General features: G+C 38.3%; 1 protein-coding gene across 11 annotated transcripts in view; it reads left to right on the forward strand.

The window, feature by feature from the left end:
* The window catches only part of FER (FER tyrosine kinase), a 432,887-nt gene that overhangs the window by 394,501 nt on the left and 20,491 nt on the right, over positions 1 to 17,895 (forward strand). For all 11 annotated transcript variants that reach the window (XM_073344641.2, XM_078852827.1, XM_078852828.1 and 8 more), the window contains one exon: positions 15,177 to 15,331. In XM_073344641.2, coding sequence (XP_073200742.1) covers positions 15,177 to 15,331 — 155 coding nt within the window. The remainder of the gene's footprint in view (positions 1 to 15,176; positions 15,332 to 17,895) is intronic.

A 17,895-nucleotide genomic window follows, 5' to 3' on the forward strand; every position in this document is an offset into this window, starting at 1 on the left:
CTATGTGAAGATCACCTCCAAAGATATCATCTGTGAAGAATTAGTGTTCATAATCTTCCATGGTTAAACAGGATGTGTGTTATCTGTGTGTAATTTGTTTCTGTGGCATACAGTGTAACTATAACATCATATCTCTTTATTGTGTGTTGGTTTTTTTTAAATTACATTTCATTTTTATCATCTCTACACTTCTGGGTTCTAGCTGGGACTGAAAGCAGGTGTGGAAGCTGTTTTGCACTCTTTCTTGTCTATCCAGAAGCATGACATACTGAATCTTCCAAGAAACCCTGCTCTAAGAAAATTTTAATTATAATTTCCCACACAGAGACTCTGAGAGCATCCACTCTTTTGGGTGGTTATCCAAACTGTTTGCTTTTATCTCATAGCCACTAGACTGAGAGCAAGAGTTTTAATACTGTTAACAAAAGGATTAGACATTCATAAGAATAATCAGAACATCCACAATTAGAATTTTTTCAAAAATTCTTTATAGGTGTATTTAAACTCTCATGTGTCAGGGCAGTGACCAACCTCTAAGTGGCCAGGGTTAGGAAGAAACATTCCCTGTAGGCAAGTTATTCCATAATTGTCCAGGGGTTTCTTGGGCCTTCCTTTGATGTAGCTGGTACAGGTTACAGGACTAGATGAACCATTGTTGTGATCTGATCTGATCATTCCTGCTTGAGGTTTGCTTGTCACTGTTGTATACATTTCATCCTCAAGGACTGTGCAAATTCCATCCTCTTTCCAGCAGAGAGGAGATGGACTGGAATCCTCCTGGAGCCCATCAGCACTGTTCCAGGAGGCATCAGAGAATTAGCTAGTGAGGGAACAAGGCATTCCCTTCTTTTTCTTCTTGTCCCTGTCCCAGGGGATGAGCTTTGTGCCTCTCTCTCTACAACATTCTTAGCTCCTGTTGTAAAGCTGATCTAAAAGCAATTCTAGCCACAATAAATTATACTAACTTGCAGGAGGAATGGTGAAAACTTTAAAAATGGCTGAGTTTCAGGGAAGAACTGCATTGCTCAATAGTATGATTCTGTTCCCTGCTTGAAATATATACTTTTATTTTCGTGGGGGTGGAAATGACAGAACAAGCAACTTGCATTATGATAGCTATGAATACTTGGCCTCCTTTTAAGGTGTTTCCAGTATCTTCCATCTGGCCCTAGTGTGTTTCCTCACTCTAGATTCTACTTTGAACGGTTGTTAAACTCCTATTTTATTGACTCATACTAGTACAAAACCAGGAATACGACAGTGCTTTAACTCAGTATAACAAACCCACTTTAAAAACAAAACAAAAATTACTAACCAGCAGAAAGTCTGAGTGTTAAAAATGCCTTTTTCCTTATTAATGTTTTCTTTTAAATTCAGCGTCCAAGCTTTGGTTTCATTGATTTTATGTCTGAGTGAATGTTTTTGTCATCATGGAGGTGGACTACCTGTTCAGATGTTATCAGTTCTGTGAACAACGTTAAACTGGTATTTAATGATTCTGTATAGAAATCAATGATGCTGTGACAGACACTTCAGTGTGCTGCAGAACAGAATAAACAAAGGACACAGAACCCTAATTAAAAGTTAAGTCATCGGCATTACCACTGAAAGTAAAATGAAAAGTATAGGCTTGCATTTGTGAAAGCTCAAGGACAGTGGCTGTGGTAGCTAGTTACTATTCCATGAAGCTATCCTAACAGCGTAACCAAGTAATGCTATCAAGTATTGCTGTCTTTTGGAGGAGATATAAAACTGAGGTCTTAACCACTCGTGATCACCAAAATTCCCATCTTACTTTTCTTGAGAGTAAGAGTATTAACTGCAGTGTCCTGGCCAGATTCCATGTTGAGTAATTACATTTCAATCACTTAATTCCCCATGTTTCAGAGTAACAGCCGTGTTAGTCTGTATTCGCAAAAAGAAAAGGAGTACTTGTGGCACCTTAGAGACTAACCAATTTATTTGAGCATGAGCTTTCGTGAGCTACAGCTCACTTCATCGGATGCACACCGTGGAAACTGCAGCAGACTTTATATACACACAGAGAATATGAAACAATACCTCCTCCCACCCCACTGTCCTGTGGGGTGGGAGGAGGTATTGTTTCATATTCTCTGTATGTATATAAAGTCTGCTGCAGTTTCCACGGTGTGCATCCGATGAAGTGAGCTGTAGCTCACGAAAGCTCATGCTCAAATAAATTGGTTAGTCTCTAAGGTGCCACAAGTACTCCTTTTCTTAATTCCCCATGTAATTTCAGTTGGATATGATACACTTCTTCGGGTCATGTCCTTAAGTGTTCCATAGTGCTGCTTTGAGCTTGCTAAACAGATGCCTAGAGGTGGCTGCACTTCAATGTTGGATGAAGTGTTTTATTGATAGAGAGACATGTCATCCTCTTTGCTGCTAGGCACAGAGAGAATAAAATTCACACAAATTCCAGCCCTATCTGGCTGGTAAGTGGAGAGGAAGAGCTGAACATGCATCACTGCCCTCTAGCTGTAGCTGGAAAACAGCTGCTCCATGGCAAAAGTATGGAATTAACTTGGGGATGCCAGTGGGTGTTAATGCTGATAGTTTTCTCAATAGCCATTATTTGGCATCTTCTGTTGTCCTCAGAGTTGAAGGGTAGTATGTAGGAACATGAGGGGAGCCATTGTCAGTATAGTTCCTGAGTGAGTCATACTGACATGTTTTGGAAGAGGCACATAGGAGATGCCCCTCCTTGCAGATGCCCTGAACTCTGTGGGGTTTCACTGCAACTCATGCAACATCCACATCTGCTGTCGTCTTCTCAAGATTCACTCCTTTCCCAAACTGATAATGAGCCAGGAAGTTCACACGATGGAATAACATAATTTTCCATCCCTTTCTGCAGAATAGGATAATTTAGCCCACATTGTGTATATTTGTTTGTATCCTTAGGGATAAAAAGATCTGTACAGATATAAATTAGCTCTTTGTGGTCTGAAAATTAGAACATTAATGAAAAAACTGTTAATGCATTGGAAGGATGAAGGTTGGTTAGTTCATTCACAATCACAGTTTAACATGAGATGATTTTTCATGGATATAATATGTAGATTGTGTGGTTTATATAAAATAGTGAGAGAGCTAAATGAATGAAAGGCATAAGGACATGGGGAGTTTAGTAGTGAACTTATCAAATAAACAAAAACTTTTCAACTCACATGACTGCAGAAAGGAAAAACCAGCCACATAGATAAAATTGCATCTTAATATCATACCGTAGAAAATAAAGTCTTATCAAACACACTGCTGAATTATTGAAATTGGACAAAGATAAGGCAAGCTTTCCTGTCTACAGAAAGGAAATATGTCAAGACAGAAAAGAAATTGAATTGCAGTCCTTTGTTTCAAGATATAAATGAATTATAGGGAAAAAGACCTGTATTCATAACTTAGTCTTATATTTTGTTTCAGCACAGTGAAAGCAATCATAAGAGCACAGGAAATTTATTATGAAGTCAACAGGGATATCGCTGTGTGTATATATAAACAAAGAAAACCACATTATAGATTGAAATGGGAGTGATGAAAATTTCATCAAAAGAACATGAAAATAACTGTTTAGATACACACAAAGCAACCACCACATCTTTGCCATTTTTACAAATATTGAAGAGTAGAATGATTTACATACAGCTACTACTGCTAGGGATGGTCCTAGTTGACATGAAAACCCTGCTGTTGCAAGGGGCTTTGTGTAGGGGAGCAAGTCCTGTGCACTGCAACTTTCTTGCTCTGCTGGTTCTGACGTACTTGCAGCATCACAGTTTGCTTCTCTAGCATTATTATCCTTGTGACTGCCTGTCCTCTCAGCCCTACTCTAACTGGCCCTGCTACTCCTGTGCCTCTCAGCACAGCTCTGACAGAGATATAGTCTTCACTAGGGGGGAAAAATGAGCTAAAACATGCCAACTAACATGAGGTAAAATCCTGGTAAAAATAAGGTGATGTGTAATTTTAACATGCTTGTAGGTCAAAGTAAAGAATAGAAGCAGAGCCTAGTCCTGCTAATCAGTCCCAGATTAACCAATGTGGACTTGGTGCACTTGCACTGGCTCCCATCTCAGGGGGCCCTTGATCACTGAGGGGAAAAAAGTTGGAATGGTGCTACGGCACATGCACCAAGTCACAGAGCCAATCATGGGAGAGGAAGGGGCAATTTCTATAGTGCACAGGACCCCAACATTCTTTAATCCAACATTGCTGCTAGCACAGGTTAAAATTTACAAGTGCCTTGTCCTCATTGTGATTTTACCTTGTCAATTTCCTTGTGCTAACACGTAGTAAGAACCCACCTTCTTCCTAGTGAGGCTCTTAGGAGCAACTCCCCACTGCCCATCTTTTACAACAAGAGTAGAATCATCCTTTACCTTCTTGTACGTAGTATTGCCAACCTCAGGTGTTGAGTCAGGCACTCCAAAAATTATGAGATTGTCTTAAAAACTGTGAAACTTTTAAGAACTAATAATAAATATGGGGGCATCTTATTTTACATTGTTCCAGTGCTTGTCCCAGTGTGTAGTGCACTTCAGGTTCTGCATGCAACCAGGACTAGAGAATTCTTCCTAGCAGTGTCCATTCAGTGCATGCATGTACCTTGACTCTACTCATGCTCCACACTAAAGGGGGCTGCCATACTGCTGCTGCTTCAGTTCCTTCTCACCACTACCTTGGATCCCATCTTATGGCCTTCTGATCAAAAAGTCCACTACACACAGGGAAAGCACATCTCAAAAATTACTACAAGGTGAGTAATCGTTCCTTTTGTAGTATGAAAGTTACTCTCAGGTCATACTCAGGCTTTTCTCCACAAACATCTAGACTAGAAACTATTTTTAAAATGAAAACTGAGATTCTCACGTAAACATTTGACTTCAGGAGCTGGGGCTCTATGTAAAATACCAAATAGCACGAGAGTTGCAACAAAATTATGAATTTAGCAAACACTATACTGATAGAGCTCCTACTTCCACCTGGCACTTCCGGGACACAACTTTTGCCTCTTGGAAATCAGTTGGGGTTATTCATATTCTGTGAGGAGGATCTGGGGAGGGAAGAAAGAGAGTTGGGCTCTGGAGCACCAAAGGGATATGAGAGTTATATGGGGGGCCTCTAAAGTCCTAAGATCAGCACCATGGCTGCACATACAATTGAGTAATGTATCCATTCTCCATCACAAGATCTTTGTAAATATAGGTATATTCTACTGTAATTATGTTTGTTCATTAGCATCTGAGCATTCTTCAGACTATAAAAATTAACACAATCCTGAGTCTTATTACAGCAGTAAATGAATAGAAACTATTGTGCACTGCTGATATAAACCTGTATGCACTTTTTATTTCTTAATTTAGGTCCAAATCTATGTGTCTATAAAAGCATGGGCTATAATAAACTATTATAGAGAAAGTGTTTTATACCTCTTTTTATACAGTAGTTAAGTAAACTTTTTTATTTCATTTATATTGTACTTGTACAATTTAACAGTTAGCATTTGCACAAAGACTTATGAGGGGAGGCTGAGGGAACTGGGCTTATTTAGTCTGCAGAAAAGAAGAGTGAGTGAGGATTTGATAGTAGCCTTCAACTAACTGAAGGGGGGTTCCAAAGAGGATGGAGCTAGGCTGTTTTCAGTGGTGGCAGATGACAGAACAAGGAGCAATGGTCTCAAGTTGCAGTGGGGGAGGTCTAGTTTGGGTATTAGGAAAAACTATTTCATTAGGAGGGTGGTGAAGCACTGTAATGCGTTACCTTGGGAGGTGGTGGGATTTCCATCCTTAGAGGTTTTTAAGGCCCAGCTTGACAAAGCCCTGCCTGGGATGATTTAGTTGGGATTGGTCCTGCTTTGAGGAGGGGGTTGGACTAGATAACTTTCTGAGGTCTCTTCCAACCCTAATCTTCCATGATTCTATAAAAGGGTGGCTCTAGAATATGAGACACTTGAATACCATAAACCTATAGTCCCAAATTGTGAGAGGCTCTTGCTTGGTCACACACAGATGCAGCGGACTGCAAGTAGCCTCTGATGTGGCTGTGCAAGAGTCTCCCACAGTACAGTCCCTTCGCTCTGGGAAGCCCAGGCTCCTCCCCAGGAACAACTTGCTAAAAATGTAGGTGCAGGGCTTCAGGTGCCCTCCCTGCCTCCATTCTGCATCAGCCCACACAACAGGTAGAGAGCATCAACTGAAGCAATCTGCTCCATACCAAAGGGGTAGACAGATCACCTTTTGCACTATGTGCGCAGAGCAGCCCTGGAGAGATTGTATAATGTCTCTGCAGTTCTTTCTGGGAGAATGTAGTTTCACATTGCCTCCTACTCAAGATGCATGGCATAAATAGCACAATTTATCTTATATGCAGTAAGGCATTTATAGAGGAAGAGAGAATCAGGAACAAAATAATAGTCAAAAGTAAGTTTTGTAGGAGGGATGAAGCAGGGGAAAAGATTACAAATGTACATGTATATACAGGATTAGAATTTTAAATTTGGTGTACACAATTGCACACATACATTTATTCACCATTTGTGATGTTAAACATGATGTTATATTTATTTTTATTATTTGGGTCATTTGATAAGTACTTAAAATCCTCTTCCTAATATATAGTGAATGCAGTATGTACTACACAGAGCAATGAAGCTGTTTAATTCTCTTCTTTGTTTTTTGTTGTTCATTTTTACATGTATAGTATTTTTTTTTTAAGGAAAACAGTTTGATTGTTCCCAGTCCAGATGATTGACAGGAATACTGTAACATGATAGATAAATCTAAAAGGTATAATTAAACATTATAACCCAAGGAAAATGACTTTTTAGTAGATAAGGTGCTTAACTTTCATTTTTTTTTAAAAATTCATAGGTCTTACTGTACTTTAATACAATACTTGTTCTCTTAAATTCTGTACTGTTTTAAGGCAAAACAACTTTTCTCAATTCCATTCTGCTGAGAACTAGATAGGGAGGTTTTTGTAATCAAAGTATTGAAAAATAGTAGGAGAAAACACTAGTTTTAGTATTGATGTTATTTGGAACACTGAGTGTCTACTGTACCACGGGCTTGTGTTGTGTCTTCAGATTTCTGTTTAGAATTACAATATAGTTTTTTAAAATGGAGTCTCATTTTGTTATTTACTAATTCAAGTTTCTAGTTAGATTTGACTATTGTGTAAATTAAAGTAATTTAAAAATTTAGGCTTCATAAGTTTTGTGTATTTTTCCACTTTGTTCTTTTTGATCTATGTATTATTTATTTATAAGGTTTGCCTTTTTTACCAATATTTTCTTAAAACTTTTTGTGCACAAGGATAGATTCACTGAGATGCTGTATATCACAGGATAGCCCTTGACTGGAATGCTGAATGCTACCCAAACACAATATACATTTTATCCTACTAATGGACACTATAGATTTCATAAAAGTATAAAATTGCCAGCTTAATCACAATGAAACAGAGTAGTTTTTTGGGGTGCATTTATGATGAGGCTATTTTTATGTTGTTTGCTGAAGATAACGAATTTTGATTTTTAGAATCAGTTTTACACAACTAATTTAGTACTTTGCTCTTATGACACTCCTCTCATCTGATAATCTCAAAGCACTTTACAAACAATAATTAGACCTTAATACTGCCCTGTGAGGTAGGTGATATTCTGCCCATTTTACAGTTGGGGAAAAATGAAGACACAGAGAACTTACGTGACTTCCTGGCATGGCCATATGGACCGTCAGTGGCAGAGTCAAGATACAGGTTCTGAGAGTCAATTAACTTTAGATTTTTTCTATAGTGTCTAAGCACTGTACCACATGAGGGTACTACCAAAATACTCATGTATTTTAGTAACCCAGCCCACTTTTACCTGAGAAAATGAGGATTAGCGCTAGTTATTCAAAGAAATTACTCTAAAAGAACTGCTTGGAGTTGCATGCAATGTTGTCTCATTGGTATTCATTTTATGGGTAACTACCATAGTATGAAGGTGAAAACAAACCATGAAGCACAATGGAAGGAGGTGAAAGGAGAAGACTGGGAAAGAAAGGTTTCTGAACTGTGCTGTAGACTCTCTAATATTCATATTTCCAATCTATTCAAAGTAAACAGCTAACACATGATGTGTTTTGTAAACGGATAAACAGCAGGAGATATCTGGTACAGGAGTGCTTTGATTTATCAAGTTAGCAATCCTTTGGAAGTTGCCAGCAATTGTTGCACAGAGGAAGTGTATGTAACCCATTAGCACTAATCCTCCCGTGCAACAGTTTCACTGGTTGAAGAAGGTGGTTTTTAGTATTACAAAGTTTAGACAAAACTGGCGGCAGATTATCAATTGTGAAAATCATTCCTAGAGAGTAGTTATCAGTGGTTCACAGTCAAGCTGGAAGGGCATATTAAATGGGGCCCTGCAGGGATCAATTCTGGGTCCAATTCTGTTCAATAGTTGCATAAAATGATTTTGATAATGGCATAGAGAATATGCTCAAAATTTGCAGACGAAAGCTGGGAGGGTTGCAAATGCTTTGGAGGATAGGATTAAAATTCAAAATGATCTGGACAAACTGGAGAAATGGTCTGAAGTAAATAGGATGAAATTCAATAAGGACAAATGCAAAGTACTCCACTTAGGAAGGAACAATCAGTTGCACACATACAAAATGGGAAATGACTGCTTAGGAAGGAGAACTCCAGAAAGGGATCTGGGGATCGTAGAGGATCACAAACTAAATATGAGTCAACAGTTCTGGGCGCCAGATTTCAGGAAAGATGCGGACAAATTGGAGAAAGTCCAGAGAAGGGCAACAAAAATTATTAAAGGTCTAGAAAACATTGGCCTATGAGGGATGATCGGAAAAATTTGGCTTGTTTTAGTCTGGAGAAGAGAAGACTGAGACATAACAGTTTTCAAACACACACAAAGTTGTTACAAGGAGGAGGGAGAAAAGTCGTGTCCTCGGATGTTAAGGACAACAATAAGAAGTGATGGGCTTAAATGGCAGCAAATGGCAGTTTAGGTTGGACATTAGGAAAAACTTCCTAACTGTCAAGGTAGTTAAGCACTGGAATAACCTGCTAGGGAGGCAGGTTAGACGAACACCTGTCAGGAATGGTCTAGATCAGTGCTACTCAAAGTGGTGGTCCGTGGACTGATGCCGGTCTGTATGCATATTGGAAAAAAAAAATTGACGGTCCCCCACGTCAGATAGCTTGAGAAGCACTGGTCTAGATAATACGTAGTCCCACCATGAGTGCAGGGGACTGGACTAGATGTCCTCTTGAGGTCCTTTCCAGTCCTCTGATTCTGTGTATACAAGTGGAGAAAGTAAATCTTGACTTATTCGCTGACCTGAATTCAGTGTAACATAATGCACTGTAAGTTTGAAAATCTGTTCCTGCAAGTACCGAGCACTAAAATTCAGGATATAACACTGAAAATTCTACATGATCACATCAGGTCTTTCTTATCTCTAGTATGTGGCAGCTGTTGACTACATCATGCTCTTGTGTCTCAATTTCTGCTATGATAAATCGTTCATTCATAAGCCTTCATTTACAACACTACTTCGGAAATAATGGCATTATTCTTCACTCCTCAACTAAGTCAAATCTTTTATAAGTTAGACTTTGCTGTGGCATCCAAAATGCCTGGCTTCTGACAGCAGGATTACAGTTCTACTGCAAAAGCAATCTAACTCAGATCTAGCTACACATCTTCTGAACATTATCAACAATGCACTGTAAACTGTTACAGCTTCGGTGATTTTTTACAAGAGATTTGTTCTCCATAGAACATGGCACTTGTTTTTCAGTAAACAGGTATTCATATATGTGCAGATATTCATATCTCTTACCATACAATATGTATGCAAATACTAAAGAGGTATACATATTGTGTATATTCTCTGTTTAAATTACAATTGCTGTGTCTGCAAATGAAGTGAAGGTTTATTTTATCAGTGCTTGTATTAGTGTATACTACAAGCCATGTGTTCATTAATTTCCATTTACTTCTATTATCAGGCCACTTAGATGAGTTATAAGTTAGATGGGTCTTACCGGCAAATGTGTTGTAAGGAACAGTAATTATGTTCCCAGAATGCATTATAAATTACAAATTAGAAGACTTAAGTTTCCCATTTTGTAGTTGCTAGGGTCAAGCTTGATATCTTTATTTAACAGCCCATGAGTTCTCAGGAGTGGAAATGGGCCAAGCTCATTTGGAAAGTTCACCCCTAAACACTATCTGTCTGTCACTTACAATGGTGGGCATTTAAGTACTCACATACCACTAGTTTTACTTGGACTGATGACTCTGGGTGATTAGAATGGGAATGAGGAAGAGATAGATGGGACTAATAAACTTCCTTTCCCCTGGGATTTTCTATGACTAGGTGCCAGACAATGTTTTGTCCAGGGTATTGGAAGGAAAGATAATAGAAACAAACGCACTTTTATAACATGTTAAAAGCTTTTGAATCACTTCTTAAAAAGTATTTGTTTCTGAAAAGTATTTAGTGGGGTTTTTTTTTTAGTTTGGATGGAAGGAAGATGTCTGTGTTTGGGGCAAAATGCTGTCTCCCAAAGATTTCAGCTAGCTCTGTGCATGGATGAATATCTGAATGTATGAGTGAAAACGTAAAATAAATCATAAATATTCAGTGCTATCCACAGAAAAGCACAGGGGTTTAATTCATATAGAGCTTTACAGATGCCTTGCTAAATGTTTTGTAGCAGCTCACCATACTTTTAAGATGAAGACATTGTATATACTTATGATTAGTTGAACAGATTTAGTATTCTGTGTGTTTTCTCTTCATTTCCCCCCTGAAATGGTCTGGCTTCTTCTTTTTCAGTGGCTGATCTGAATATTGCAGCAAATACCCTAGTGAATCCCAGAAATGATTTTACAGAAGACTCAGTATTCTTTCACTATGGATTGGGCAGAGATTTTTTTTTTCTTTTCATACTGTATTTACTACTTGGCTCCAGTGATTTCATGAAGTCAATATTTATCTTTGACATAGAAAAGAAGTAAATAATGTTTACTTTGCTGTTGTGAAAGCTATTTAGGTTGGGCACAGATTATACTGAGCCACTATAGAGTAGCTGCATTGGTGGGAAAGAAATCATATATTCCTGATTTGTTGGTACTAGGGTCATGGAACTCCCAAGTTCAGGTATTAGATACACATAACGATACAATCTCTCTCTCACACACACGCACACCTTCCACGATCAAGGAGTTAACATAAGGAAAAAAGAACCCTCATTATTTTAACTATGGCTCTAAAATTCATTCCAACCACAAATACAGTATTGATGACATAACACTATTATACCATGAATGTGCTGGAGCCGTTGTGGGGCTCTCAGAAGTCCCTTGTTAAAATTCTATCACCAAATTGAAGAGAAGTTGGGGGAGATTTCTTTCCTTTGGAAGTTCACCCTCTCTTTGGATTAATCCCTGCCACAGAGGACTTGGAGCTCACAAAAACACTTCTAAGAGATTTTGGAATGAAACAAATGGCAGTCCACCTATTAAAACCTACCCGTGAAGAACAACCTACTATTAGTACACGCTGCCTCACGGAGGAAATCAATCATGCTATTAAAGAACACTAATGGCCACTAAGTAGTTTCTTCCTCTTTCCTGGTAATAGTAAATAGTAAACAGCCAAAAACTGTTATAACAAACAATATGCAGTAAGCGTTCAGCGTGGAAACAGGTAGGATTATGCTACCTAATGCACATTTAATTTGAATAAAACAATCTCTGACCCAGCTTTAGAGAATTAGATGGATAGGATGTAGATAGAAAAGGAGTACTTGTGGCACCTTAGAGACTAACCAATTTATTAGAGCATAAGCTTGGTTAGTCTCTAAGGTGCCACAAGTACTCCTTTTCTTTTTGCGAATACAGACTAACACGGCTGTTACTCTGAAACCTGTCATTATGAAAGGATGTAGATAGTGTGCTGGAAGACTTGTTACCATATAGATCTCAATACATCCAGGATTAATTCTGATTCTCTCTTGTGCCACTCCTCAGTCTTTCTGCTCCTTGAGTCTGCCTGCACCAGCCTCCAACATGGTTTTAGAACCCACTTCCAGAGACAGGAGAAAACAAGGGAAAGGAATGAAGAGAAGAGAGAGCATCTGAGACCCCTGTGCAGAGTAGGAAAGAAGATTTGTGTTCCTCAGTCCAAGCAGTGAAACAGCCTCCAGAAGAACTGAAAGAGAAGAGAGAGCAGCTAAGTGCTCTGAAACAGGCCAAGTAAATACCATTTCAAAGGGACAGGCAAAGAGAAAAGTAAATTCCTAAACAAGGGACCTCTGATGTGAAATGGGGCTACAGGTCCAAAACAGTAGCTGTAGCAAAGAGGTCTATATCGCACAGTAGTAGAAAGGAAGAAAATAATCTACACAGGAACAGTGAAAGATTTTTTTTTAAATGCTCTAAAATCATCAAAGCAGTATTTCAAAGGCAATGGAACTAATATTTCCCAGAATTCCTACTTTTGTGGGGTGTCAGCTTTAAGTTTACTGATAAATTAGTTTTATGTGGCATCAAGACTTGTCAATAAGAGTGATGAATACCCAGTAAATATCATCTCTAATATGGGAGATGAGGCAGATGACATGCTGATGGCATCAGGCCTAATTCCAGATTAGAAGAATGTCTGTGAAATAGTGAAGAAACTGTTTGGTATATATTTCACTGAAAAAACCTGAACAGCCCCCCACAGAGCAAGAAAGGAAAACATGAAGATGTAAATTTCAATTTCATGAGGCTCAACAAAAAAGCTACTCCCATCTGATTGTTCTCCCTCTCCCACAGAGAGACACAAATAAGAAAACCTGGCAGCTCTCAACAAAAAACTCTGAGGACAGGAAACAAAGGGAAAATGACATGTGGAAAATTTAGCAAGACTACCCAACATTCATGGAAAATGTGCCCAGCTTAAGGAGCTAAATGCCAGGAACATCAGAAAAAAGGACTTTATGCAGAGCCTCAAAGTAGGTGGAGGTGATAATCAGTGAAAAAAGAACCAGAAAAACCGAGAAAGATGTCCACAACAGACATGGTTACAGAGCTACCAATGTTTGGTGGTGGTAATGCTGAGAATGAAGTTGTTTCCCCTACCACTACATCCTACTGAGGAGCATCTTATTGAAGATCTAGTAGTGGATTCAGCAGCAAATTTAAGGGATCTGAAAGCTTGAAATGGCCTTGTGCTTGTGGCAAATTAAAGCAAAATTAGCTTCTTGGCTGGATGTGAATTGGAGCTGCACCAGCAAAAATTTTGGTCCCACTCTCAATTTGAAGAAATCAAGATCAGTGGAGACACTGCAGGCCTCCATTGTTTACATAGTCCAAGGGTGTTACAAGAGCTTTTGAACTCCAAATCTTATAATGGATTTGATGATGTAGAAGAGAATACTTTGCAAAGCAACAGCTTCATACATTTGTCTGTTGAAGAACCTTATTAATGTAGACATGCTTAGCTAAACTACAGTAGTCATATGCAACCTCTTCAAAATGACACACTAACTTTAATTTTCATGAAAATGGACTCCTAGATTTTCAGCAGAGATTATGCCTTTCTTTTTATTTCTGAGTAATTTAAAAGAACCAGCTATTACATAGAAAACATACAAATTATGTGCCCGGATTGTAAGTATAAAATAGTAGTAATTTTTGTAATTAGGATCTATTTCAGATATTTAGGGATAGGAAGACCAAACATCAGGCAAAAACATAAGTATTAGCTCAACAAATAGCCTTTTCTTCAATTCAAACCCAAAATATTTTTAAAGTTCAGGAATGATTCAAATAAAGAGATTCCTGTGTTGTCAATCAGCATTTCAGACTTCCTTCCAGAGATTGCCACGTTGATTTGTTTCACTCCCTGCTTTCACCTCATGTGGAATCCTGGCCCTGCTGAAGACAATAGCAATATTCCTATGCCTTTAATGAGGCTGGGATTTCACCCCTCCACTCTTGAGGCTCTTTGGTATACTTCTTATGGAATTGGCTGTAGGAACTAGAATCTCTTGATTTTTTTGCTTTGCAATTCTCCCGCCCATACCAATCACAATACACTCTTATACAACTTGAGATGCCTCAGTCACTGTGTATTTCATACTTTATAAACAAAGCTGCATATTTGCTGAGATGGGATCTGATTCTGATAATGAACCAGTTTTAAAACTAGTGTAACTTCATTGACATCAGGGGAGTTTCTCCTAATTTACACCAGTGAGAGATTAATAGGATCAGGCCCAGGGATGCATGAATGTTTCAAACCTCCTACTGGTTGTCCAGCTTCATAAGAATAACATAACGATAGATTTAAAAGCAAATTATAATTTAGAGTATTAATTATCTTCAAAGAAACGATTGATTATTATGTATAGCAACCTGTTTCTTATCCTATGATCTGTCTAAGATGAAAACAAATCTCATAAATTGTTGGTAAAGACAGCTTTATAAGGAATTATTGTCGATGCCCCGGTTTGTAGTTTTCTACATTAAAGATCTGTTTTCAAATAAATGTTAGTATTTTTCTCTTTAAAAAAATATTGGCTGAAGGCTGTGCTCATAGAATTTACAATACAAGGCCTGAAATTATGCTGCTCAGATTTTTGAACGGAAAAGAACCTTTGTTTCTGTGGAGAGGGCTTTTACTTGACCTTTCTTCCATTGGCAGTGATCAGGTAGTATAGATCAGCTTTAATTTTTTTTAATTGAACCCATGGTGTTGACCCAGCTGTGGTAGAAATAGTTTTCCAGCCTCTCTAGTTCTTTTTATGGTCGTAGGAAAAAGCTTTCCAGCTTCGTCTTTGAACTGTGTTACATTCTGCATCAAATTTGGTCTGTTGGCATGTAGTGTAGTACGGACATGCCTGACGGGCAATATGGGCACAGTATATTATTGCCTTGTATATGTTTATTTTGTCATTTAAATTAAAATATTTGTGCGCCAGGAGCCTTGCATGTATCACTGATGGATAGATTCAGTTGTAATAGAAAATATGTGGGAAATTGTTGACCGTGTGTTGATTCACATCTCAGTATAAATACATTATGAACATAAAAACAATGCTTTTAATTTTTAAAGGGATGTTTTCTGTATCTCAATCTAACTCAGGGACCTTGCTGCAAGGAACTGCCTGGTAGGTGAAAATAATGTTCTGAAAATCAGTGACTTTGGAATGTCTCGTCAAGAGGATGATGGGGTATATTCATCTTCAGGCTTAAAGCAGATTCCTATCAAATGGACTGCTCCAGAGGCACTCAACTATGGTAAGGAGATATTATCTTTAACTTTTTATTGTAGAAAATGTACTATGTAAGATAAGAAGGTATAGAGGAAATACACTGTGGTCTGTACACAAATATATGGTCTTCCTTATGGTCTGTTTAGACTAACAAACATGTAAAACCTTTCAATTTAAATAAATTAACAATTCAGCCCTATTAAGGTTATGTCTTTTACTTCATAATGTAAGATTCCCCTTTCTTCACAAAAAAAACAAGAACATCCAAGGAGAAAAAGTCAAAGTACTTAAATGCTGCTGATTTAACAATTAAAATGCTTGCATAATACTGCTCTGGAGCTAGAACATTACAGTAGACTACCTAGTCATTCATCCAGATGATAATCATTAGCAAAATGAGTAGGCAAGTTCCTCAAAATTATGGTGATGATTGATTTAGCCTTTTATTATGAAAACTAGAGATACTTTTAACACCTGAGAAAACATTACATAAATCCTTGTAGAAGAGGACAGGATGGTAATTGATTATATATATTTTAAAACTTGTAGTTCTTGTAACCTGCAATTTTATGCATCATTCTGCTGTTGTCAGTGAAAATAAATAAAACAGCCCTATTTGTGGGTAGGGGGAAATGGCCCATAACATGATGAGTTATAGCTTGAGAACAAAAATAGAAAAAGCCAGATTGGAGGGAGGGGGAGAGTTAAAGTGAAATTAGAAAGTAAGCTCTAATTAGGAAAAAGGTAGTTAAAAAGCAGCATGTGAGCTGCGGCATTGATGAATGTTGTAGTATATGGGCTAGATCTACAAAGGAATTTAGGTGCATAACTGCTGCTTTAATCACCTAACTACACAATTTAGATCCTCAAAGTCCGTGCTCAGCTGCTGCCTAACCCTGTAAGTGCCTAAGTTTCTGTCCATAAAGTCCTGTAGGCGCCTAAAAATCTGCCCATGAGCATGCGTACCTATGTCCTGGTGGGACCCTCAAACTAGGCTTTCCTCTTCATCTACTGCATATCTGGCTCCCATTTCTGATGTGTGGGCACCCCACTTGGAACTTGGAACTTTTTCACTAATAGTGTCATGCTCGTGTCCTTTATATCCTCATGTTCCCTTCCTGAGGTCATAAAGAGCACAGCAATCCCAACTGCCATTCAGTTCCTTCAGATTTCCATAGGAAAAACAGAAGAACATTTAGTGTCCCTGTCAAGGTTCCTTCCCCACTCTGAACTCAAGGGTACAGATGTGGGGACCTGCATGAAAAAAACCCTAAGCTTATTTTTACCAGCTTAGGTTAAAACTTCCCCAAGGTACAAACTATTTTACCTTTTGCCCTTGGACTTCATTGCTGCCACCACCAAGCGTCTAACAAATATATAACCAGGAAAGAGCCCACTTGGAAACGTCTTCCCCCCCAAAATCCTCCCAAACACTACACCCCCTTTCCTGGGGAAGGCTTGATAAAAATCACCAATCTGCATAGGTGAACACAGACCCAAACCCTTGGATCTTAAGAACAATGAAAAAGCAATCAGGTTCTTAAAAGAAGAATTTTAATTGAAGAAAAAGTAAAAGAATCACCTCTGTAAAATCAGGATGGTAAATACCTTACAGGGTAATCAGATTCAAAACATAGAGAATCCCTCTAGGCAAAACCTTAAGTTACAAAAAGACACAGAAACAGGAATATACATTCCATTCAGCACAACTTATTTTATGGGCCATTTAAGCAAAACAAAAGGAGTACTTGTGGCACCTTAGAGACTAAACAATTTATTTGAGCATAAGCTTTCGTGAGCTACAGCTCACTTCATCGGATGCATAAAGTGGAAAATGCAGTGAGGATATTTTTATACACACAGACCATGAAAAAAAGTGAGGATGTTTTTATACACACAGACCATGGAAAAAATGGGTGTTTATCACTACAAAAGGTTTTCTCTCTCCCCACCCCACTCTCCTGCTGGTAATAGCTTATCTAAAGTGATCACTCTCCTTACAATGTGTAAGATAATCAAGATGGGCCATTTCCAGCACAAATCCAGGGTTTAACAAGAACGTCTGAGGAACAGTGGGGGGTGGGGGTGGTGGAAGGAATAAACAAGGGGAAATAGGTTACTTTTTATAATGACTCAACCACTCCCAGTCTCTATTCAAGCCTAAGTTAATTGTATTTAATTTGCAAATTAAACAAAACAGAATCTAACTCATATCTAGCTAGATTACTTACTAAGTTCTAAGACTCTTTTCTGTTCCTGGCAAAAGCCTCACACAGAGACAGAGAGAACCTTTGTTTCTCCCCGCCTCCAGCTTTGAAAGTATCTTGTCTCCTCATTGGTCATTTTGGTCAGGTGCCAGCACGGTTATCCTATCTTTTTAACCCTTTACAGGTGAAAGGGTTTTTCCTCTGGCCAGGAGGGATTTTAAAGGTGTTTACCCTTCCCTTTATATTTATGACAGTCTCTTTTGTAGTTTCTTGTTAGTTACTCTTACCTCCAGTAAAACACACATGTATGAGGAGAGTTTCAGTTTAACTTTATTTTTCTGTTTGTAGTTTGTATATTGAGATTTTAGTTAGGATATGGCAG

This window comes from Lepidochelys kempii, chromosome 5 (assembly GCF_965140285.1).
Source record: "Lepidochelys kempii isolate rLepKem1 chromosome 5, rLepKem1.hap1, whole genome shotgun sequence".
In the NCBI taxonomy this organism is placed as follows: domain Eukaryota; kingdom Metazoa; phylum Chordata; order Testudines; family Cheloniidae; genus Lepidochelys; species Lepidochelys kempii.